Genomic DNA, 25,738 nt, shown 5'->3' on the forward strand with positions numbered 1-25,738 from the left:
GATTCTGAGGTTTCTGTATTTCCTTTGATGTATATACACTGAATTATCATCATCTCTAAGTTACTTTTAAAACCATTTTATTGAGATATGATTGGCATTCAAAAAGCTGTGCATATTCAATGTGTATGACTTGATAAATTTGAAGATAAGTATATGCCCATGAAACCATAACCACAGTCTGTGCCATAAACCTGTCCATCTTCTCCACAGGCTTCCTCTCTCTCTCTTTATATATTGTTGTGGTTATAATTATTGTTATTCTGTGTGTGTGGTAAGAACACTTAACATAAGGTCTCCTGCTTCTTTAAGGCCTGACTCCTACGGATGACATCCGATTAGTATATTTGTGTCATCACCCACTCACTGATCATGAGATTTTCTTGCACCTTTTGCCAAGGGGGTCCTGTGAGAAGGCATGCCATCTAACATCAGCCTTAGCTGTCGCTTCTTGATTGCATCAGCGACTAGAGACTGGTGTCTTCTCCATTCCCAGGTCTTCCTTGGGCACGTGTGTAGCCTTCCATACGTGCACGACCTTTTCAATCCTGGAAGTGCATTGGCACGTTTGAAGTTCCCTGAGGCCCTCTACTTCTGGATTTCCATTTAAATTCTGGGCTGGGCTAAAGTTTACTGCAGTTGTAGTCACAGCACTAGGCAGCCGAGGTGTTGCCAGCAGTTTGTTGTTGTTTGGGTAATGCCCCAGGGATAGCACCACCTGCCACCCTCCCCACGACCCCAGCCCAGCCCAGCTCTGAGTCAAACCTAGAGATTTCCCAGGGTGCTGCAAGTCTAGACAAATTAGTGACTATGGGATGGCACTTTTAACAGAGCTTCAAAAGCTTCAGATCTGCCGGCCACCTGCAGGGCTGCTGGGGAGGGAAGGAAGATGGTCACATCCCACATTAAACCAGCACAACCCTGCTGTCTTGGCAAGGATCTGCCATTTCTCTTGAATAGATGATTTTTCAGCTTGTTCTGTGACTCTGGTGCATTATTTGAGTTCTTAAATGGTTGATTTAGTCATTTTGCCTGTATTTTTGTTCTTTGAGAGGGAAGGTGAGTTCGTCCATATCCTCACACCACCATCCTGAAAGTTTATTCTCTAGCATGTGCCCCATGAGTCTGGCATCTTCACTTAGCTGGATGTTTGTGAGATGCACCCATTGTGAGGTGTATATCAGCAGCTGATCTTTTCTATGGTTGAGTAGCACCTGGTATGGTTTTGAAATTGTAAAAGATTCTTTTCAATTCATCTGGAATGTAAAGATGTATGCTACTGCTGCTGCTAAGTCACTTCAGTCGTGTCTGACTCTGTGTGACCCCATAAATGGCAGCCCACCAGGCTCCGCCATCCCTGGGATTCTCCAGGCAAGAACACTGGAGTGGGTTGCCATTCCTTCTTCAATGCATGAAAGTGAAAAGTGAGAGTGAAGTCGCTTAGTCGTGTCTGACTCTTCGCGACCCCATGGACTGCAGCCCACCAGGCTCCTCCATCCTTGGGGTTTTCCAGGCAAGAGTACTGGAGTGGGCTGCCATTGCCTTCTCCGTAAAGATGTATACGCACATTCAAAAGAGTGTGTCGTCAGAGAGATGATGGAATATGGGCCTGGTGGAGCTCCTTGGGGCATTGCCAGCAATCTCAGGCTTGGGGTCCACCGAACAGGGCAGTGTTCGTTAGTGATTTGGAGGACCAGACCCTACAGCCTATCCCGAGGGAGCAGAGTTACAGCACCGTTGTCTGCCTCTGGGAAAAGGAGCTGACAGGATGCAGGAAGAGGCTCTGGTGCAGTGCGCACTGCCCACAGCTGGAGCAGCTATGAGCCCCACTCTTCAAAATGTGAGGTAAAACTCAGGACTTCTCCTCACACATGAGCATGATGGTCCCAGGACACTGCAGTGTTTGTTTACTTCTTAAGAGCCTCATGCAGGCCAGAGTTCCAGACGGTGGACACCAGACAGTCACCCAGAGCCTCCCATCGTGGAGGCCATCCTCTTCTTGTATGAGACATACATGGACAGGGCAGGCCACATATAGGCTCTAGATGCTTTCAATAAGAGCTTCCAGGGGAGGCCTTGTTTAGGAGCAAACCTTGGAGCAGAGGAAGTAATCGGTGAGTTAGAGAGAGGCCCGAGGAAGAGTTTTCCAGGCAGAGGGAAAAATAAATACAAACCTCAGAGGGAGAAGAGGCTGGCACTGTTGCCAAGAGAGTGAAGGGGAAAGGAGTTGAGGTGAGGTCAGGAGTGTGAGTGTGTGTATGTGTGTGTGCATGTGGGTGTGCGTGTGCGTGTGCATGTGAGTGCACACACGTGCCCTTGTGGAGGGACTGGAGAAGGGGCTCTGGTCGCTCCTCTAGGGGAGGTGGAAGGTGCTGGAGTTGTTGAGCATGGAAGCATTCATTCATTCACCACGTGAGCCACCACTAGGGTGTGCTCCAGGCACTGGGGAGAGAGCAGTGAGCAGACAGGCAGAACCTCCTGCTCTCAGGATGAGGAAATGGAATCAAACTAATGAACAGATCACCATCTCTTGGAAATGCTAAGGGGGAAAGAAAAATCGGAAGCAGGTTAAGTAGCAGGATTGTGTGCATAAATGTTGAAGGAAGTGTTTGGCATGTTGAATAGGGTCCCCTTTCTTCCTGACCATCACGCCCAATGTAACCAGTCTTCTCACTTCCATCATTACAGATGCCTCTCTGCCCATTTATGAATGTGGAATAGGTGGGAATCTCACAATGCAAGATATTTCGAATATGTATCTTCTATTCACCCTTTTGCTTTTAAAATTCACCCCTGCTATTGCAGGCAATGGTGTTTGATGCTCTATTTAGAGGTCAAGTGTTTCTGCTGCATGGACAGCAGTGGGAGGGGAGAATGGAGCCATGGAGGTCTGGGGGAGGGCAGTCTGTGATTCAGCAGGATCAGAGCTGCTGGGACTGTGTGTGACCAGGGAGGGTGAGAGTATCACATTCTGATGCATTTTGAAGACAGAGCATAAACAGCGTTTCTTGATGGATTGCATGTAGGGAGTGAGAGGGGAAGGAGTCAGAGATAACCAAGATGTGTGGCCTTAGCCCATGAAAGGGTGGAGCCAGAGTTTAGGGAGGCCGGTGACTGCAGGGGAGTGGTCTGTGGAGGAAAGCCACACTGGTGTTTTGACAAGCTGAGCATGATGTGTCTATTAGATGTGTAAGTGGAGATGCAAGCAAGCCATCCCAGTTCTGAGCCTGGCTTTCCATGGAGAGGTCCAGCCAGGAAAGGTGCCCTGGGCAGTTGTGGGCATTTGGCTGTCATTTGAAGTCAGGTCACTAAGGGGACAAATATAGAAAGAGGGGGAAGCTTTTGCAGGCCCAGCTCTGGGGGCACTCCAGCATTTACAGGGCCAGAGACGAGGAGACACTTGCAAGAGGGACTGAGACAGGAGAGGATCCAAACGTGGAAGGTCAAGTGAAGGGAGTTGTGAGTATGCTGTGCATCATGTTAAGTGGGCAGCCCCGTGTAAAAGCTGAGCCGCGTCCTTACCAAAAATGGTCAGACGACTGCTCTGCATCCTACCACGGCATTCCCTCTGGGCCTGCCATGCTGCTCTTTGGGAAGAGTGATGGTGGTATAAATATTATGAGAAAGAAGGAATGCCAGCCTGAGAGGGAGGGGTCTGGTAAGATGCCACAGCTGCTGCTGGAAACCTTGGGGAGATGAAGCTCAGAGGACAGCAGTGTCTTCAGCTGATGTCTGAGGGCAGCCACAGGGAGACACCTTCAAAAGGAAAGAGTTGGGGTGCTAGAGTCAGCAGGTTGTTGGCAGGTCCCTCCAGCGTGTGGGTAAGCCCACACCCGGCCCCTCTGTACTTAGTCCAGGTCCCCTGTTTATTCTTTCTTGTTGAGGCTTTCTCTGCTCCATGGAATTGCAAAAATCACTTTCAAGTCAACTTTAATTATAAAGATATTATTAATTATTGAAGATAAATAGCATTGCCTGTTATGGATTGAATTGCGTCCCCCTCAAAATAGATATAATGAAATCCTAACTCCCAGGTTCTCAAAATGTGACCTTATTTGGAAACAGTTCTTTATGGAGGTATTCAGTTTAAAATGAGGTCACTAGAGTGGGCCCGCACCCACTGTGACTGGGGTATGCACACAGAGGGGAGCGCACGTGAGGAAACGGGGAGAAGCTGGCATCTACAAGCCACAAAGAGAGGCTGCAGGAGAGGCAACCCTGCAACACTTTGCTCCTGGACTTCTGGCCTCCAGAACGGCTGTCTGACACTTTGTTGGGGCAGCCCTAACAAACTCATACAGGGGCTACCTTTAAAAAAATACACTGCTGTCATCTTTGGTTATAACAGATGTGTATCCTTGTTTGTTTCTGTGAACTCAAAGTGTTCACTCCCAACAAAACCTCTGCTTTCAATTATGCCAACTGGTCGACTTGCTCTGGGGATAACAGCCTCTGGCCACATAGGTATTGAAGGTATTGAAGTATTAGTTGCTTGTGCTTAGTTAGTGTCCACATGTTTGCAACCCCATAGACTGTAGCCCACCAGCCTCCTCTGTCCGAGGAATTCTCCAGGCAAGAATACAGGAGTGGGTTGCTTTCTCCAGGGGATCTTCCTGATCCTGGGATCAAACCTAGGCCTCCTGCGTTACAGGCGGATTCTTTACCATCTGCGCCACCAGGGAAGCCCCTCTGGACACATATGCTGGACACAAATTCCTGGCTGAAAGAGGGTGCTGCAAACCTTTGGAACATTTTCCCTGTGGGTCTCATTCAATGCACCATGAGATTTCTCCAGTGGGTTCCAAGGCTGCTAGACCTGCAGCACAAGAGTTTAATTCTCCCTGAAGCAAACAGAAAGTAACCTCCAGCATTATCATGGGATAATACACAGTCTCTTTTTCTATAAGTGTTTTTTTTTAAAAAACTTTTCCCTCCTTACCTTTAATTAAACATCATCTAGAGGTTCGAGAATGCAGTGGCAACCCACTCCACTACTCTTGCCTGGAAAATCCCATGGATGGAGGAGTCTGGTAGGCTACAGTCCATGGGGTCACTAAGAGTCAGACATGACTGAGTGACTTCACTTCGCTTTTCACTTTCATGCATTGGAGAAGGAAATGGCAACCCCCTCCAGTGTTCTTGCCTGGAGAATCCCAGGGACGGGGGAGCCTGGTGGCTGCCATCTATGGGGTCGCACAGAGTCGGACATGACTGAAGCGACTTAGCAGCAGCAGCAGAGGTTCGAGATGAAAAAAAAAAATGATTCCTGTGTGCATAGGAATAACTGATACTCCAAACAGTCTTCTGTAAAACCAAATGGAAACAATGAGCTTGGAGTACTTACTTGGCATTTCTGTTTGCTCCCTTTGTACAAGTTTTGCTGCAGTAACAAGTGGGAATATCACTGGATTAGGGGCTTGTGTTGTAGTGAAGGGTGGTGGGGTCTCACCCTCCCAGTCACGTGTGCTGTGGGTGGAGGCTCCTGGCTTCCCAGCCCCGTGCCACCACGGCCAGGGGTTGCAGGTGTTGGGAAAGAGAGAAGATCAATGAAAGGACCCAATTCAGCCTCCTGAGCAGCTTCATCCCCACTTCAACCAGCTATTCACTTGGCCCTTGACAGTGGGACCTGTGTTGAGGGTTCTGGGGGGCTGTCTGTGACAGAGCTAGAAAAAGCATTATGACAGCAATATTGGAGGGAATTGGGTCTGTGCCTGGATCATTTGGGGGGTTGATATTTTTGCTGTAGAAGTAGAATCACAGCAAAGGTTAAATTGGTGAGAGGCACTGCTTACTCCATTTTCAGGCTGTTGGATTTAAGTTTGTATTTCCACAGCAGAGGTAGGTCTGCCCTTTAAGGAATGTAGACACAGAGGCTAATATTTACTCAATTCGAAGTTCAAAATAATGAAATGAAAAATTGCAAACTGTTAAGATGATTGCCGATTAGGTACTGGCAGCTCACCTTGAATGCTGTGTGGTTTTCTAGCTGGCAGTTGAGACACACGGTATAACATTTTATTGAGCACATTCCCAGAAACATTATCGAGTCTCTTTACTATGGACATACTTTCTCTGGCCCAGTTCCCAGGCTAATGAACTCACCTTTTAGGATTTTATACTCTGCTCCGTTCCAGTTATTACTTCTTTTTCCTTAACTGTTGCATTTCCAGCATCACGGATGTTTTTGATTTGATGTGTTGCTGAGCTAAGTGATTGTTCTGGAACACACGATGGACATTTCCAGTTGCCAGTGGATATACTGACTTCTTACGCAGCACAACTCATCATAAAATGCATGCTTGCCCTTCCGGAGGCACCCAGCATGCCACAGTCTCCCTTCTAGGCTGTGGTCCTTTGCCTGTGTGCCCTTGACTGCTGTTCGTTCTCATATTCTGGGAATTATACCTTCATTTAGGATGACCAAATCCAAGAATGCCAAGCTTTGGTGAATGAAATACCCTCACTAATTAAAAGGAGACTGCTTTGAAGTATCCAAATAGGCCAGAGACTGCATCTAATTAAATCACGAGTGTCTGATTCAGATGAACAGGTTAGAGATTAATGAATGAATAATCTGAATAACAAAACTTTTTTTTTTTAAAGAGAAACACAAATCAAAAGCAGAGTAGCACATGGACTCAAATCCAAGAGTGTGAGTTGAATGTCGTTAGTAAATTCTCCCTTAATCGTGTCTCTGCTCTTAATGAGGTAGCCATGGTACAATACCAGAACGGAGCCTGGAAATCAGCACAGACCCACTTGTACTTTGTGGATCTGAATTTCTTTTATCTTACTAATGCCTTAAATCAAGATGTCATTTCTGTGGACCATGTTGAGAGGTCTGCAGAAGATCCTGTTTGTCTGGGGCACAGTTTCTGATTACTCAGAATTTGTACATGTTTGAGGCTGAGTGTGCATATCCAGCTGTCAAAGGCCTGTGGAAACCTTGACTTCTTAACAAGCCCAGCGACATCAACAATGCATCCTTTCATATGGTCCTTCTGAGGAAACCAGTTGGTTCAGCCCTGAATATATAGGACATTAATAAGTGCTGCTAAGAACACACGCGAAGTACTAGGTTAGGAGCCGATATCACCATGCTGTGACAATTTACGTACAGTTTAACTCAAAACCCTACATTCTTAAAAGTGATTTAATTGCTGAGCATTCCCTGGCCTGCTACTGACTCTTTGAACAACCTATATCAGATCCTATGAATCTGTGTTGTATTTTGTTCACATGGTTAGTGCTTATGCCTGGCATGCACCATTAAAGCCACTTGGAAATAGGATCTTTCTTACAGCTCTTCTTTTTAAACAATGTTTTTAATGATTTTATTTATTTATTTAGTTTGTTTTATTTTTGCTGGGTCTTTATTGCTGCTCAGGCTTTTCTCCAGTTGCAGCGAGCGGGGGATACCCTCTAGTTGCAGAATGTGGGCCTCTCTTGTTCCATAAGATGTTCTCTAGGGCATGCAGCCTTCAGCAGTCATGGCTCCCGGGCTCGAGAGCACAGGCTCGGTAGTTGTGGCACATGGGCTTAGTTGCTCCTTGGCATGTGGGATCTTCCCGGATCAAGGATTGAACTCGTGTTTCCTGCATTGGCAGGTGGATCGTTTACTATTGAGCCACCAGGGAAGAGCCCCCCCCCCCTTATAGCTCTTCTTTACTTGTGAGCCTTAGTTAAGAGCTTGACCAATGGGATAGGATGTGTAATTGTTCTTCAAAAAACTTTTTACTGTGTGAAGATAAAGGCCAGGAGTCTACATATTCCTCATACTCTGTCTCCTCTTAATATTAGATCTTATCTTAGTGTGGTACGTTTCTCACAGCAGATTGCCAAGGTCAACACATTGTCATTGTTGTCATTTAGTCACTAAGTCGTGTCTGACTCTTTTGTGACAGTGTGGACTTAGCCTGCCAGGCTCCTCTGTCCATACGTTATTCTTTACTAAAATCCATACTATTCATCTTTTTTTGAACTTTACCTGAAATCCTTTTTCTATTCTAGGATCCCACCCTGGTTACCACATTGTAGTTAGTCTTTGCTCTAGGCTTCAAAGTATAATTTTAGAAAACATTTTATTTACTTATGAATTTGTATTTTTTTAGGCTGTGCTCTGTGGCATGTGGGATCTTAGTTCCCCAACCAGAGACTGAACCCATGCTCCTTGTATTAGGAGCACAGAGTCTTAACCACTGGACCACCAAGAAAGTCCCTAAAGTATAATTTTGACCTGGATCAAACTATACACTTAATGTATCATTGCAAAACAATGAGTCACAGTTAATTTTTTTTTCATATTAAATATTCTCCTTTCTTCAAACATCAAAAAACCAATAAGGAGCTAATAAATCACCACTACCTGATTGATGCGATCAAAGATTTGAGTTTTCCAGTAGCTTTACATTGTTTTGCTGTTTATTTTTTTTAGATGAAGTTCACTCATGTCCAGTGGAAAAAGTTAGAGCATCCACATTCTTAATGGACATGTGTGGCATTAGTAGCGTGGCTTTTAGTATTTACCAAAACGAAGGACCTGTAATTTGCCTTGAGGAGTAACCTCATTTCAGAAAGCAATAATTAAGTCCTGAGGAGTTAGGGCAGCCGAGTCCTCCCAGAACTTTTGCTCTCTTTAGGCCTTCCCCATCTTCAGTCAGCCAGTTGGGGGAAGGCATACCAGCACCAGGTAAATCCAAGGGGCACTTTGTATAAAGAAGCTCTCAGGACAGCCACGTGGGAGGTGTGACTTGACTCACACCACCTTGGACCAGTCACTACCTGAACTGGACTGGCAGTGATTGCCAAGCACAAGGTGGGTCATGGGATGAAGAAGGAGAATAGAAGTCCTTTGTCCAGTCTTGATGACATGGAGAAGAATGTGCTAGTTGGGGAGAAGCAGTGGCCCTAAACGCAAGGTGGTGAAATGCTTCCTTTGTCCTTGTCCTGAGCCGTGTCTTTCTGCAACAAGAATGTGAACGTGTGCTGGCTTCTTCTCAGGGAGGCTCTCAGCTCCTAAACCATCACATCTGTGGACCAGTAGTCCTGGTCCTCTAGCTTTTCATTAGTTCTCTGTCTTTTACCCATTAGTCATTGCTGTGTCTCCATGCATCCTCCACATCCTGTCTACTTGGGCAGCCAAAACTTCCCCACAGGGTCTGGGCAGTGGTCTGATGTGCTGATGTAGCATTTGAAGGCCTTTGCTAATCACCTAGTGCAATGTGCTTCTCTCCAGCCTTTTTTTTTTTTTCTTTTTGGGCATGACATTTAAAAAAAATCTAATGAAATTGATGTTTGTTCAAAGAACTACATATGATATCATTCCATTTATATGAAATGGCCCAAATACATAAATCCATAAAGACAAAAAAGCAGGTTAGTGGTTACAGGGTCTGGGAGAGGTGAGATTGGTGGGGGAGACTGCTAATGGAAATAAGCTTTCTTTTGGAGGTAATAAAATATTGCAGAATTACACAGAGGAGATTGTGGAACAACCCAATATTAAAAGCCACTCTATTACAGACTTTAAAATGCTAAATTTTGTGAAATGTGAATTATTTCAATTAAAAACTTGGCGCTTGTTCATTGTGCAGATGTTGAAAAAGAAAATAAAAGAGGACTTTAAATTACCTATATAATTTCATATAACTAATAGTGAGTGACAGTTTTTGTTGTTTCCATTTTTGTGTTGTCTCATTTTTTTTTCCTTTGGTTGTTCTTGACCCTAAAGGGCCAGGAAAAATCCTGTTGGAATCTGCTGAGACAGTAGACCCTGTTCTCACTTGTTGGAAGTGCAGCATCTCAAATAAGGATAGCCATTCTACAGTGTAGGAGAATGATTATTTTATATATATATATATATAAAACTAGGTCTCCTTTAGACTGTAAATGGTGCCCTTATGTCTCAGTTAGGAAGCAACAACAGGACCTAGTTTTGTTGGAACTCAAGGCCTCAATTCCAAGGACCGCAATAACTGGATTTTGTGAATTTATTCACACAGTTGACTTGCAGAGGAAATGTGCTAGAGCTCAGGCTCTGCACACTTTCACATCTAAGTCCCAAAGGTTGGGGTCCCTGATATTAGCCTTGAAAATTAGTGAATCTTACGGTTTTTCCAGATATGTAGATGATACTCTTTTGCTTAAATATCCAAACTAAATTTTACCTAGATTAAAGCTTAAGGCTGAAAGAAACTAAAAATCAATTCCCAGGGGAGGTACTGATCAGTGCAACATATTCAGGGAGAATCTCAGCATTTCTAATATCAAAAGGGACTTTGCATGTCTCTCTGTGTGTGTGGGTGGGTGAAGGGGGGGTGACATCTGCTCATGAGTCAACAGAAGCGTTTGTATCACCTCCGGCTCTTCTCCTAAGAAGAGTGTGCATGTCCACACCCCCAGCTCAGATGAACATGGAAATACTTATGCTTCCAAATTGAAAGCTGCCTTGGAAGAGCTGGGGCTCTCTTGCACAGTGGAATTGGGCTAATGTGCTTATTTTTCTACAGAGTATGTATTTATTTGACTGTTTCACACCATTTGTCAATTTCTAAGCAGTTAATAATTTTTATTCCTCTTTCAGATGTGTGTATATAGTACAAGTGTGTTTGATTTCCTGTGGTCTCTCTACATTTAAACAGTACTGAGTGATGGTATGTGTAACATGCCAATTTAAAATTTCAAACCCAAACTGAACCACATTGATTGGCCTGTACAGCTTATGCTTGTCTCTGTCCTGTAGCAGCCCCGAATTCTGTCTAGGTTTTAGTCTTCACGACAGATGCAGCAGCTGATATCCTCCAGCTGTTTACAGTCCCTTGAGAATTAAAATGTATGCAGCTATTGATTCAGGGGATGATATGACTGCCATAGGAGAGGTGTATGGTTCAGGGGATAGTTTTAGAGAATAAAGTTGTTACTTCTGAAAGGTTGATCAAGGATGTTTTATGAAAGATGGTGTGAATGTGTGACTTCTGACCCGGGGGTTAATTTGGACTAGCAGTGATAGAAAGAAGGAATCTTCCATAACTGAATGGGAAAAGCCATGGGCCCATTTCAGAAATAATCTCCTCTCTTGGTTGCTTGGAATTGGGCCTGAATTCTAAGGGCGTTGCAAGCTGATGTTGTCACCTTGCATGTCCTGGAATTTAGGAACAAGTGGGCAGAGAAGATCAACTTAGACACATGGGTACCTGTGAGTGTAAACCAGCCAGTGTTTGTTGAGCTAAATAATTTAAAGCATCTTGTGTACCTGAATTCTGTCTGAAAATCACTTGTACTCCACTTTTTGGTCTCCAGTTTTTTGAGTAAGGCCTCATCTTAAGGGTTGAAGGTGGTTCCTGAAGTGTCTGGGTACTTTGTTAATTCTCACCTCTCATTTAAGGGAGACAAGTTGGGTGACCCAATATTGAATTATAAACTACCTTTTTTATAATAATTGTTTTTAATTTTTGTGGTAAATACACAAAATTTATCATCTTAACCATTATTAAATGCACAATTCAGTGGCATCAAGTACATTCACCTTGTTGTACAACCATCACCAATATCCATCTTTAGAACTTTCTCATCTTACCAAAATGAAACTCTGTCCATATCACTTAACTGCCCATTCTGCCTCCTCCAGAAACCTGTCACCCGCTATTCTACATTCTGTCTGTGAATTTGACTACTCTAGTAGTTCACAATATTTGTTTCTCTGTGTCTGTTTCACTCAGAATAACCCACCCGTGTTGCAGTGTGTATCGGGGTTTCCTTCTTTCTAAGCCGCGTCCTTTGCCATCACATGTGTGTCCCGCTCTTTGATACCCAGATTCATCCAGATGTGTTGTCAGAGTCACCCTGACAACACATGGCTTTGCCATTTCTACCCTCACCCCCCACCTCCAACCAATGGGACCCCAGTCAAGGCCAAGGTATAGGGTGAAAGTCTTCAAAGAAAACTGCACTGGGATATGGAGAAAGGACTATATGAGGCCCCACATGGTTTCTAGATCATCAGTCACACCTACCCATCCCTCCTGGCATTTCAGGACAGAGGACATGACTTCGTGCCATCCTCTCATGTGAGCAGACCAGCCCCGCTCTTGCCCTTGGTGTTTGTGACTCTGGGGGTGACTGCTTCTGCTGATACAGTCTCTGAGGGAGTGAGGTTACTATTGCCATAAAGATGAGAAACTTCTGTCTTTATGCTTATTGGGTAATCAGTTCTTGGCTGTTGGCTGCTAATGAGTCTGGGGGCTAGGGTGGGCAAGGGGGAACGAGCTGCTGAAGAAACTCTCCAATTCTGAATTTATTCAGAATTATAACGGGCCTATATCTGAAGGACCACCTGCTGACTCTGGCTCCAGAAGTGTTTAATTTTGCCAGCTGGTGTTTTAATCTCTCTCTCTTTCCCAAAATGAAACTTGGGCCACATGTTTGCTTCCTCCATACCTGCTGTAAAGCATTTGCATTTTGCCTGGGATTGCAAAATGATCGCAAAATTGCAGGAATCACTTTTGCTTTTGGATCAAATCTGATGCTACAAAAGCCCTGTAAATGTTACTGAAACGCCTTATCCCTCTAGGTGTTCTATAAACACTGAGCAGTTTTGCTAAAACACTATTGTCTTTGCATGAAAAACGGAATAAAGGCCCTGAAGGGAAATCTCATTAATGTGTGTGCTGTGCTCTTTTGCCCAGGGCAAGTGGAAGTTCCTGACTCAAATGACCCTTTGGGACAACTGGATGGACATGACAGCCCTGTTCCAACTCTGAAAGGTAAACCGTGAAGTGTTCTTTGAATGCAAGCATTTGAATGTGTTTCCAGAGTACCATGCAGAGAGACTCACTGTGCCACTCTGCTCAAGCCTTGGCTGCTGAAATGGATGGTCAGGGTCTCCCATGACCCAATGCTGCCTCATGGGTGGGTGTAAAGCTGAATTCCACCTCTGTACCCCAACACTGAATCGTATCTCAGAGACAGGATTTGGGGTGAAGTAGATAAGAATAATTTTATCGCTTTGCCAGGCAAAGGGGGCCACAGCAGGCTAATGTCCTCCAGACTACATGTCCCAACCTGGAGTGTGAAGTGAGAAGTTCTATAGGAATTTCTGGTTCAAAGAACTTCATGGTTCAAAGAGGGAGTGATCAGCTTATGGACATTGTTCTGATTGATTGGTGGTGAGGTAAGTAGGAGTCAGCACCATCAATCTGGTTCCAGTTGATCTAAGATCTATATGATTGCAAGCAGCAAGATCTATATGATTGTGAGCAGCATTCTGTCAACTTCTACCTGGTAGGGATTTCAGTATCTGCATAACAGCTCAAAGATATTATTATGTGTACCACTTGAGGAGGAACAATGACCCTACTCCAAAGTTGCACTATTTTTTTTTTTTTTTTGACAGCTCCTCCTTTGTCTCTGCATCTCCTCCCTTCCCTGATAAGCAACTGGACTCAGGCAGGGTTATGAAGGCTGCTGTTGATGTTTAGTCGCTAAGTCATGTCCACCTGTTTTGTGACCCTGTGGACTGTAGCCACCATGCTCCTCTGTCCATGGGATTTCCCAGGCAAGAACACTCGATCGGGTTGCCGTTTCCTTCTCCAGGGGATCTTCCCAACCCAGGGATTGGACCTGTGTTTCCTGTATTGGCAGGCAGATTCTTTACCGCTGAGCCACAATGGAAGCCCTGTCATGAAGGCTAAATGAAACCTGTTTCCTGTAATCAAGAAATGGGGGAATACAGAAAGGCTTTTGTGCCCAGGAGTCCCACAGGGTCCTGCTTGGTATTAGGTGCAGTGGCATGCCTCTTGAAGCAGTTTTGAAAGCTGGGTGGAGCTTGTCAGAAGCTGGTGGGTGGGTGGGAGATGAGAGGGCAGGGGTAGACAGATGGCCACTGAAGGGAAGAAGGAAATTGAAGGGAGCTCTGTGGGCCCGAACAGAGCCTTAGGACCTGGACTCCTGGCTTGGCCATGAAGTCTCCTGCTGAACAAGGTCTTCTCCGGCTATTCTCCAGATGTAACTGTCCAGATTAGGGAGCGCATCAGGTGGGCAAGTGGCCCTCCTCCACAGGTCACCAAAGAGCAGGTTATTTGTCTTATTGCTCCAGTCTTTCCCAGAGGTCACTGCCAAGATCACTGCTCACTTATACTTTGTAGGCATCTTAGATTTGAAAATCAGTAGACACCATTTCTTGTGATGCAGCCCAGTCACTTGAAGAAGTGGTGCTTTGCTTCCTTCATCCTCTGTCACTATATTGCCTCAGTCAGCTCAAGCTGCCACAAGAGAACACCACAGGCTGGGTGGCTTAATCAGGAGACATTTACTTCTTACAGCCCTGAAGACTGGAAGTCTGAAGTCAAGGCGCTGGCCTTGCTGGGTCCTAGTGGCATGCTAGGTTTGTAGACAGTGCAGTTTTGCTGTGTCCTAACGAGTGAGAGAGTGGGCTCTGGTCTCTTCTTGTCTTATAAAGACTCGAATCCCATTATAGGGATCCCACCCTCATGACCTCATCTAACCCTAATTACTTCCCAAAGGCCTCACCTTCAGATGAGGCACCACTACTACACACGTGCTTAAGGCTTCAACATGTAAATTTGTGGGCACGCAGTTCAGTGTATAATAATTAACTGTTAAAACAGCTACTTTATTTCTGTTTAGCTTCTTTTTGTAAGCATTATTCAGAGTCCAGACATCCATAAATTTCTCAGCCCTCTGCATGTTGAGGGTCCCTGTGTCCCCTCAGGAATGTGTTCACCTCCACGTGTCCAAGGCTGGGTCTCCTGGAGACTGAGCAGAAATGACTCAAGTCCACCAGTCTCAGCTGAGTGGAATAGGTGTTGCTCTGTGTCCTGAAAGAACCTCCTGGGATCACACAACAAACTTCTGCATTCTGGCCTCAGAATAGTTGTTTAAATTCACAGAAATAGAGTCGTAGATGTAGAAAGCAAATGTATGGTTACTAGGAAGGAAGGGGGTGGGAGGGATACATTGGGAGAATGGGATTGATATAGGCACACTACTAAATGTAAAATAGATAACTAATAAGGACCTACTGTATAGCGCAGGGAATTCCACTTAATATTCTGTAATGACCTATATGAGGAAAGAATCGAAAAAAAGAATGGATACAAATAGATGTATAACTGATTCACTTTGCTGTATAGCAGAATCTAACACAACATTGTAAGTCAACTATGGTCCAGGAAAAATTGTAAAGCAAATGAACAAACAGGGTGTGTGGATGTACTTGCTCTTGGTGGTGCCTTGTGTGTGGAGGCTCCTTGATAATGATTTTCCCCTTTTGTATCTTATGCAGTAAATATATAGGTTAGTTTCCTCACATTGACCCCCTCGCAGTCCGACTGTGGTCACTGTGATCTTGCACAGAGTCAGGATGTTTGGAGGAGAGGGCCTCTTTTGGCTAGGTAGGGACGTATCTCCATGGCGACCAAGGTCTGGGCTCTGGAAATTTGTGTACCATGCTGGGCCTTAGGATAGATTTCTTAGGAAGAAAGGTAGTTTTTGGTGGCTAGATTCTGAAGTCATTTTTCACAAGTGTGATTGAGCCCACAGTCTAGTATTATAGAGACTCAGATCCATCATGGGGTTCACACCCTCATGGGTTATGGCTCTTGCCCAAAAAGGGACTTGCCCCACTCTTCCTTTGTGCTCCCCTGGCCTCCTCCTCACACCCTCAGTGATGGAAGGAACTGGCCTGGCAATGCCAGACTTATTAATCCATGTACTTTTTTTTTTTGTTTAAAGAGCTTCAGGGAGCATTACTGCTTGGCCACATTTGGCTTAAATCATATATAAAAAGTAATAATAGTTGAATGGACTGTATGAGCTATTTCTTTAACCCAGTTACCATTTATGATGCCCATGCATCTGTAAAACTGCAGGCAGGTGAAAATGGCTAGCGGGCAGTCTGTCGCTGAGCGAAACAGAATCTAAGAATTAGTTACAAGCGTAAAAAGCATTTGAGTTCAGATGTACTGGGCCAGGATTGAGCACTTAACGTATAATTGGTGGTTGGTATTCAGAGAGGGAAATCCCAGAGCTGATACAGAAGGAAAAACAGAATACAAAATGCATTGTGATTTGCAGCTGAAATGTTTGCCTGATATTTCTGTATGCCAGAGTACCGTCATCATTAGGACTGAAGCTGGCCTTAGGACTCTGGTAATAGTATTTAACAGGAGTTTTATATTCCTTGCTATATTAGATACACTATTTATTATTATTATACTTACAAAAGTGTTCATTTGGCCTAGAAACCATTTGCTCTTTTGTTTCAAGGCTGTATTTTAAATGCATATGTAACCAGTTTTGTAAAATCAGTACTTTGGAATGTGTGTGGGCGGTGGATCATTTCTGAGAGCCCGGGCTGGTGGTGCTCATCTTGTTCATCTTGCGTCCTCCAAAAATAGACCCGCTTGCTTGTGTCTCCTGCCTTAGAAGGGTGCTCACCATCCTGGCTGAAACCAGAAGGGGAATTCCTGATTCTCTGCACTTGAAGCTGTGTTACAGTTGGAGGTGATCTCAAGGGCATTCTAAATCACAAGGCAGGAGTTGGTGCCTTACTCACCAGGCTGCCGCTGCTATCTGTGACATGTTATGTTGTGGTGCTGAACTGAAACTTCCTGGGACAGAGAAAACAAAGCCATCAGCAGAGTTCACCCTGTTGGCATGGAGACCATGCCTGATGTCTGTTTCCTGGGGGCCTGATCCACCTAGGATGCAGGGATTGATTAGCATATGTGTTGGGTGCATTTCTGGTTTATTCTGGGACTCTTGGTGCATGTGTGAGTGTGTGTGAGCAAGTGTGTGATGGTTTCCTGGAGTTTATGGAGAGTGAGAGTCTCCAAGGCTGATGGGTTAACTTGAAAAGAGCACTGTACTTGCAGACACAGTTAGCTTAGGTCTGTGGCTGGGAACTTGGGGCCAAGCTCAAGCTGTGAGTCTGGGCCCCTGCACCTCCCCTCTGAGTGGCCCCTGGCTGGTCATGGAAATTTGGGGCTCCCCTAGGCGGTAAACAGAGAGTGTCCAATGTTGCACCACTTCCTTGGACAAATCTAATGTGAGTTTCTGGACTCTGAGCCCTAGCCACTCTCGAGGTGAAGGCTGATCATTGAGCTCCCTTGATCCTCCTGCAGCCAGAATTTTCTGAGCCCATTGGGCTGCCCAAGATCTGAACAAACTGAACGTTGTTGGGCAAAAGCCCAAACCTACAGATGAGAGATTTCAAAGCAAACAAGTCCTATGCAAGGTGGATTGGGAGGCATAGGACCTCATATACACATATGAGAGCCCTCTCTGTGGGAGGGCAGGGATGCAGCCTGCTTCTCAGAGTGGTGAGGCCAGTGTGGGCCTCCAAGCCTTCCTCTCTTCTTCTCCTTCTCAGTGTCCCCCTCTCACTCTTTCAGGATAACTGCTGCAACCTGCACCTCAGCTGGGATGGAGTCATGGTAACTGGTGGCTAGAGCCTGGCTGAACTGTCCATTGTTGTCCCTACTGAAGGTGACAGACAGGCAGTCGTCCTTTCCCAACCCATTGGGTTTGAACACCAAACTGCACTGGCCTTGTCCTTGTGTGCTTGTCTAACGTCTGTCCCAGGTGTGTGCATTTGTGTGTGCGTTTCTGTCTGTATGACGCACCCCCCTCCCTGAGAATTCAGCAGCTCTTGTGTACTCCCAGTTGCCTGTTGTTTTGTGCGTGCTTCTCTCTCTGAGTCTGCCCATGTCATCTGGTTTTCTGGGTGTAGGTCTGTCTTCTTGTGCCTGACCATCTGTGTATGTGTGTGTGTGTGTGTGTGTGCGTGTGTGTGTGTGTGTGTGTGTGTGCATCTGTGTCCCTGTCCCTTGAAGAGGATGTGCTATTGTTTGTTGTTCAGCTGCTCAGTGTGTCTGACTCTTTGCGACCCCATGGACTACAGCAACCCAGTGTGACCCTGTTTGTCCAATGGCCTCCCTCCTTCTCTCTCCTACTTTTCTTCTTCAAACCCACGATAGCAGTTTCCAAGGACTGTCATTTCGAAGTACCACAAACTGAGTTCCGTAAACAACAGAAATTTGTCCTCATGGTTGTGGAGGCCAGAAGTCCAAAGTCAAGGTTTGGGCAGGGTTCGTGCCTTTGGGAGGCTCTGTGGGAGAAACCATTCACATCTCTCTGAGCTTCTGTTTTGCTGGCAGTCCATGCAGTTCCCAGGCTTGGGGCCACATCATTCCAGTATCTGCCTGTTTTCATGTGATCTTTTCTGGGTCTGTATGCAAACGTCCCTCTTTAAAGAATACTAGACATTTGATTAAGGCCCATCCTCATCTCAATTTGATTATATCTGCAATGACTCAATTTCCAAGTAAGGTCACGTTCACAGGTTCCTACTATCTCACTGAAGGGACACAGTTCACGCCACAATACTCTCTTCTCCTCCAAAGACTCTTACATACTTTTCTCCATCTCTCAGGTCCTTTAAATTTCATTTCCCCATTTTTCTCACTGTCTCTGATTCTCATTCTTTCTAATCTCACACCATCCTCTGACCCTGGTAAGCTCCTCCTCCCACCCTTTCTGCAACTGGTTCCATGTAGACCACTAGACAACTCAGTGGGAGTGGCCCCTGCCACTGCCCCGACTGATTTATTGGCCTATAAATACTTCCTTCTGGGAAAAGCAGCCTTATATCCTCTGTGCAGCTCTCAGGGTCCCCTCGTCACCTGCCCTTCTAAGCAAGTTCTTTTATTTCCCACCAGTCAAAGCCCTGTGACCTTGTCACCCTGGTACACATGGCTTTCCTTATCTCCTCCCCAGGCCAGCCAGTGTGACCTGGTAAACAGGCAGATCCTCAGACACTTTAGTCATTTAACCACATTAGTGAATATGTGGATGGTCAGTTGGGGTAAAAAAATCATTCATCACTGATCTGACTGTGAGGTCAGGAGTGGTGTCCTCTGGAAATGAGTCCTCCTGTTACCTCTGCCTTTAGTGTGTTTTCATGCTTGGATTGAGCTCACTGCGCAGAGTTTAGGGGTGAGCAGAGAGCTGACCGGGGCAGCAGGGAGATGGAATTCATTAGCATCAGTTGTTGAAGTGAGCCCGCTGTGAGGAAGGGGAAACCCTTTTGGATAATCAAAAGGGAAGACTTCTCCTCTCTTAATGCTGTGGAGGACTGACCAGATTCAACTTAGCTGGATTCCCAGCCACAGGTGCCTAGCTCCTCCTGGCCTGTTCAGTGGCAGCTGGAGAGGTTTGGAGCAGCTCTTGAGGAAGCCTTTGTGAACTAGAGGAGGACTTAGCAATGGCCAGGACAATGCCGTATTTCACACATAAAGGAAATGAAGCTGAGGGATGAAGTGGCTGGCCGGGAGTTAACCACCAAGAGAAAAAGTAGTATTGTGCTTAGTCTTCTGAGAACTTTCATTCTATTTTCATTTTGGCCTCCAGTGAATGAATGATGGTTGTAATGGTGGACCAAATTTATTTGGCCACCCTCCCACTTACATTACATACGAGTGCTCAATAAAATATTCATCAAAGATGTAAATGATTAGATGAATTTGCAAGAGAGTTGGAGAAACGCCCAGGAGCCAGCATGAGGAAGGAAGCAGAATTGTGACAGTCCTGGGCTGCTGAGGAAGGAACCACTGAGGTGTTCCATTCTGTTTGCAGCCTTAGAGAATGGCCCAATTTTCATGGGAAAAGGTTTATTTGAGATAAAGAGTTGGATTCTGCAGACGTCATGCTGTTATGACATGAGCTCTCCAGTAATGAAAGGCAGAGTCTCCATGTGGCCGTGGGGCAGATGTGGATGCATTCATGGACTCTGGAGTAGAGGGGTACCAGTAAGACGAGGACACCTTAGCAAAAGCTGGTACAGGCAAAAGACAACTGCAGACACATCAAATCCTTCCATGCTTTGATACTGAAAGAGCTTACACTAGAGCAAATACGCAGAAGTAGAAAATCCTGATTTTGAGATTACATGAAATAAATATGCTAAAGCTACTGATTTCACTGGAATTGGATGGATTACATTTCCTTCAATCAGGAAAAGTAAGGGGTCGAGACAAAAATCAAGTTTGGTTTTAGGAAATGAAGGAATTTACATTTCTTATATCTTAATATGGGCTTCCTTGGTAGCTCAGATGACAAAGAATCTGCTGCAATGTGGGAGACCCAGGTCCAATCCCTAGGTTGGGAAGATCCCCTGGAGAAAGGAATGGCTACCCACTCCAGTATTGTTGCCTGGAGAATTCCTTGGACAGAGGAGGAGATTTTCACTCATTAGCCCAGGAAGGCGAGGAGAGGGCTTGCCTCAAGCCTGGCTCCAGATGGGACAAACAGAAGGCTTTCCCATGAGAAATCAGACTTGGACCTGCACCTCAGGAAACTAAATTTACATTACCAGAATGTTGTGGAAGAGTCAAGAGCCCAAGAATTAACATAAAACCTTGGCACTGCCTATTTCAGGAATCCAGTCCTCAAGGGATTCCCACAGAAAAACCAGCCCCGCAGTGAAAAATTACGAAGTACACTCAGAGAGGCCCAAGATGAGTGATGAGTTAGTAAACAATGAAGCTGAAAGGATTAAAGGTAAAGGAAGAAAAAGCAGTGGTGGGTTTGAAATGGAACCAAAGAGACCTTCTAGAAACGAAAAGTGTAGTAGATAAAATGAGAAACTTGATGGATAGTAGATGGCACAGAGCTAACGATTATAAAAAGATAGGAAATGTAAAAGTAGAAGAGCAGGGAAGGCTCTTATAAGGAAGTTCAGCATATATCTGGAAGGAGATTTCAAAGGAGAAATAAAGGGGGAAGGGAGAAACAGTATTTCATGAGATACTGATGGAGGATTTTACAGAATTCATGGAAGGCATCAATCTTCAGATGTTGGGTATAACACTGAGGCCTGTTGAGGCTAAAATAAAAATAAGTTCATAGCTAGTGATACTTTGGCAAAGACAAGGGAAATAGTAAAAGCAGCCAAAGAAGGGAGAGGTCAGATTATCCACAAAGGAATGGTAAGACTTGTAACAAAACCACAAAAAACAGAGGACAGTGGTGTAATTGTCAGTCTAGAACTCTGTACCCAGCTAAACTGGCATTCAAGTCTGAAAGCAACAGATAATTTTAGACCATGACCGAGAGTGTTTACAACCTTTTGTTTTTAACACAAAAAGCAAATGTGAATCAGGAAGAGCTCAGTTGAACCTGGGGAGAAAGGAATGAGAAGCAGGCAGTGTTGGCAAGGAAAGAACTTGTTAAGCAAGTTGGCAAATCTAAATAAATTTTGTAGTCGAAAATCATCTGTAATAAAGACCACTAGGAGCTTACAAATGGAGTGTAACTAAATATTGGGAAGCAATAATTCAAAGCTCTGGTGGTTGGGGTGGTGTTTGCAGCTCACAGCATTTCAAGGTGGTTGTATTTCGTTGTATTTGGGAAACTTTGCCAAATTAGGTATGCTTATAAAAAGTAATAAAGCTAACTACTTAAGTGTAACTTTTGAATAAGTAAAGAGAGAATAAAGGGAAAAAACAGAAGAAAACAGGAAGGAAGAATTAAAAAGCAAAATTAACACTTTTAAAATAAAATCTTTCAGTTAACAATCTCATAGGTTAACACATATAGACTTTTAAATTAGCATGTTAAATTATATGTTATTTACAAAATTCTTGTCTAGTGCATACCTAGTTGCTTCAGTCGTGTCTGACTCTGCAATCCTGTGGACTGTAGCCCACCAGACTCCTTTGTCCATGGGATTCTCCAGGCAAGAAGACTGGGGTGGGTTTACATGCCTTCCTCTAGGGGATCTTCCCAACTCAGGGATTGAACCAGCATCTCCTGCATTGCAGGTGGATTCTTTACCCATTGAGCCACCTGGGAAGCCCTGGTACTTCCCCAAATACTCTGAGGTAACTATATTAACATCCGACAAAATGGTTTTTTAGACACAAAAGCCTTAAATAGTGATATAAAGACTAGATGATGTAATAAACTTGAAGTTTATTGTACCCAGGAACTTAGGTTCCAGTATACAAACTCAACCTCACAGAATTAATAATGGCTATTTGACATATATGGTATCAGTTAGCATGTATCTCATTGAAACTAAAGGTTTCCCGATGACATAGCAAGCAAAGAATCTGCCTGCAATGCAGGAAATGCAGGAGACACAAGGTGGATCCCTGGGTTAGGCATATCCCCTGGAAAAGGAAACCAGTTTTCTTGCCTGGGAAATCCAATAGACAGAGAGACTGCTGGGCTTCAGTCCTTAGGGTCACAAAGAGTCAACCATGACAGACCACACACAAACGCATGGTCAGCCCTGATTGAAACTAAGTATTTTAAAAAATTTGAGCAACAAATTGACAAGTTTAATCTTTTGGGCATATATAAACCCCTGCACTGAACAATTAGAGAAAATGCATTCTTGCCATTCAGTGTGGAGCATTTCAGGAGCTGACTGTACTAGGCTGTAAAGCAAATCACAGTGGTATCAAAGAATTATCATCACACTAGACTATATTTTGTGACAGCAGTGCAATTAAAGCATACCTTTAATAACTCATAGCCAAAATTTATAAATTATAAGAGAAGTGGAATCTGACCAACCATATGGAGATTAAATAAATTAACTTATTTGATTGCTAACCCTTGGGAAATTTCTGATTTAATGCATACATTAGAAAAGAAAAAGATAGAAAATTAATCAACTGCAGAAGTTAGAAATATAAAGATTTGAATAGATAATTACGGTAGGAGAGGCTCAAGGGCCAGTAAACCTTCCTAAGGACTCTTGAGCTCATGAGGAATTCTTAAGGTGCAACCTAAAACAATAGTACTATTTCATGTTCATCATATTGGCAAACATTTTAAAGCCCCCCCACTCTGCCCCCCGCCAGACACCAAATGCTGGCAAAGTTATAGGGGAAACACTTTAACTCACTTTTAGTGGAGTACAAATGGTTTCAAGCACTTTTAAGACACAGATAAACGAAAGATTTCAAGGCCTATGACTTATCACTAATGCATGCAGTTAGGTGCTTGCAAGGTTACTCCCATACATGTACAGAATGAGATATATACAAGTCATCATTATACACTGTCTGTACTAGCAAAAATGTAGAAACAAATTCATGCCCCTGAATTGGGAAATGGATAAAGAAATTGTGGTTTCTTTGTACAGTAGAATATTATGAAGTAATTAAACAAATGAACTGCATCAACAGAGGAACCCCAAGCTGACTTTGAGTGAAAAAAAAAGTAGCAAAGAAGGTCTTTCAGGGGAAATTCTATAAATATAAAATGATACAAATATGCATTGGAATAGTGCATACTCATTCTCTGGAGAAATAAGGGAAGAGTGTGCTTTAGTTACACTTCGGAATGTCTTATTTTTTTAATTACTGTGAGTCAACATTAAAAAAACTAAGATCATGGCATCCAGTCCTATCACTTCATGGCAAATAAAGGGGGAAAATATGGAAACAGTGTTAGATTTCATTTTCTTGGCCTCCAAAATCAATGCGGATGGTGACAGCAGCCACAAAATCAAAAGACACTTGCTCCTTGGAAGAATGGTTATGACAAACCTAGACAGTGTATCAAAAAGAAGAGACATCACTTTGACAAAGGTCCATATAGTCAAAGCTATGGTTTTTCCAATAGTCATGTATGGATGTGGGAGTTGGACTATAAAGAAGGCTGAGGGCCGAAGAATTGATGCTTTGGAACTGTGGTGTTGGAGAAGACTCTTGAGAGTCCCTTGGACTGCAAAGAGATCAAGCCAGTGAATCCTAAAGGAAATCAGTCCCTGAATATTCATTGGAAGGACTGATGCTGAAGCTGAAGCTCCAATACTTTGGCCACTTGATGTGAAGAACTGACTCATTGGAAAAGACCCCGATGCTGGGAAAAATTGAGGGCAAGAGGAGAAGGGGGCGACAGAGGATGAGGTGGTTGGATGGCATCACTGACTCAATGAACGTGAGTTTGAGCAAACTCCGGGAGATAGTGGTGAACAGAGAAGGCTGGCATGCTGCAGTTCATGGGTTGCAAAGAGTCGGACATGACTTAGTGACTGAACAACAACAACAACAAAGTCAAATATGGTACAATGTTTGCATAAAATCTTGATGTTGTATACATGCATGCTAGTGTGTTAATATCTGTATTTTTCTCTGCAACATTTCAGTGTTAAAAATTGTTAGCTCAGAAATCATTAATATTGAATAGGAAGCAAGAGGAGATATGGGCAGTATGAATTTTGGAAGCTGAAAGGCTGCATTATTGTTATTTGAAGAAAATGATACCTGCAAAGAAAATCTAAGACAATCAACTCAGAAACTATCATAACTAAAGTAGTTCAGTAAAGTGGCAAGGTAAAAGGAAAATGCACACAGGGACAGAATATTGGCCTATCAGTGATGTCCATGTCCTAATCCCTGAACCTGGAAATGTGTCACCTTATTTCACAGGGACTGTGCAGATGGAACTCAGTTCAGGATTTTGATATGGAAATGATCCTGGATGATCCATATGGCCCAATGTAGTCATAGAGGTCCTTGTAAGACAGGAAGGTCAGAGCCACTTGTTGGAGATGTTGATAATGGAAACAGAAGTTAGAGTGATATAAGGAAGGCACCATGGGCCAGGGCATGCAGGTGGCTTCCAAAAGCTGGGAAAGGCAAGGAGAAGACTCTCCCAGAGCTTGCAGAAGAAATAGCATCCTGCCAACACCTTGATTTTTGGACTTCTGACCTGCAGAACTGTGTGACAGTGTATTTGTGTTGTGTTACACTACTAAGTTTGTGCTAATGTGTTACAGCAAAAGTAGGAAATTTGTACAATATGTGGAAATCTAATAGTTTTCCCATAATAAATGCACTTATCTCTCCATCAACATCCCAATTTTTAAATGGAAGTTATGAGGATGATTCTAAATTGAATCTGAAAGAGAAGTAGCCTTGAAATTAAGAAATATGCCCCCCAAAGTAACATTTGTTATTCTTGATGTCAAAATGTATTTCAATCATCTTAATGTAAAAACAAAAAGATGTTGCCATAGCAGCAGGCCAAGATCAGTGGTGTTAGGGGCAAGGTTAGCAATGAATAGAGGCTGTTTTGATGGGAGAATACCTTTTGCAGAGGTAACTTTCTGGCACAGAATTGACCCATGAGAAATAGAAAAGATCCGAGGACAAGAGGTTCTTGGCTGATTGCACGATGAGGGATCAGTTGGATGGATGTGTTTTAGGAAAAGCAAGGGACAATCCCCTTCAAAGTAGGGGAAAGTATAGGTAGGGAGAGAACCTTGAACCAGAATCAAGAACCAGAAGCCTTGATGCTGCTGCTGCTGCTGCTGCTGCTGAGTCGCTTCAGTCGTGTCCGACTCTGTGCAACCCCACAGACGGCAGCCTACTAGGCTCCCCCGTCCCTGGGATTCTCCAGGCAAGAACACTGGGGGGTACCATGGGTATAAATTAGATTTTCTTCATTATTTGTTTTTGTGATTTCTTCCTGAGGGCTCATTATAATTCCTGAGGGAGCTATGAATGTATGAAGTTGCCGTGTTATCCACCCATGGTTTTGGTCTCTGAGTTTCCCATAGAGCATAAAGGAGGCTGATTTCAGGCCTGGGTTGGGACATGGATGATATCTGTGGAGATCCATCCTTTTGTCCATTCCCAGCTGGACAGGCCTTTTAAATGCTGTTGTACTTGGAACTCCCCAGATGTAGGTGCTGGTCACTTAG

The 25,738-nt window shown here is 44.1% G+C and overlaps 1 protein-coding gene across 1 annotated transcript in view; it reads left to right on the forward strand.

Annotated features, from left to right (window-relative positions):
• ROR2 (receptor tyrosine kinase like orphan receptor 2) overlaps positions 1-25,738 on the forward strand; it is a 244,207-nt gene that overhangs the window by 175,883 nt on the left and 42,586 nt on the right. Inside the window, 1 exon segment of the mRNA XM_018052509.1 lies at positions 12,681-12,758. Within this exon segment, the coding sequence (XP_017907998.1) occupies positions 12,681-12,758 (78 nt within the window).

Source organism: Capra hircus, chromosome 8 (assembly GCF_001704415.2).
Source record: "Capra hircus breed San Clemente chromosome 8, ASM170441v1, whole genome shotgun sequence".
In the NCBI taxonomy this organism is placed as follows: Eukaryota; Metazoa; Chordata; class Mammalia; order Artiodactyla; family Bovidae; genus Capra; species Capra hircus.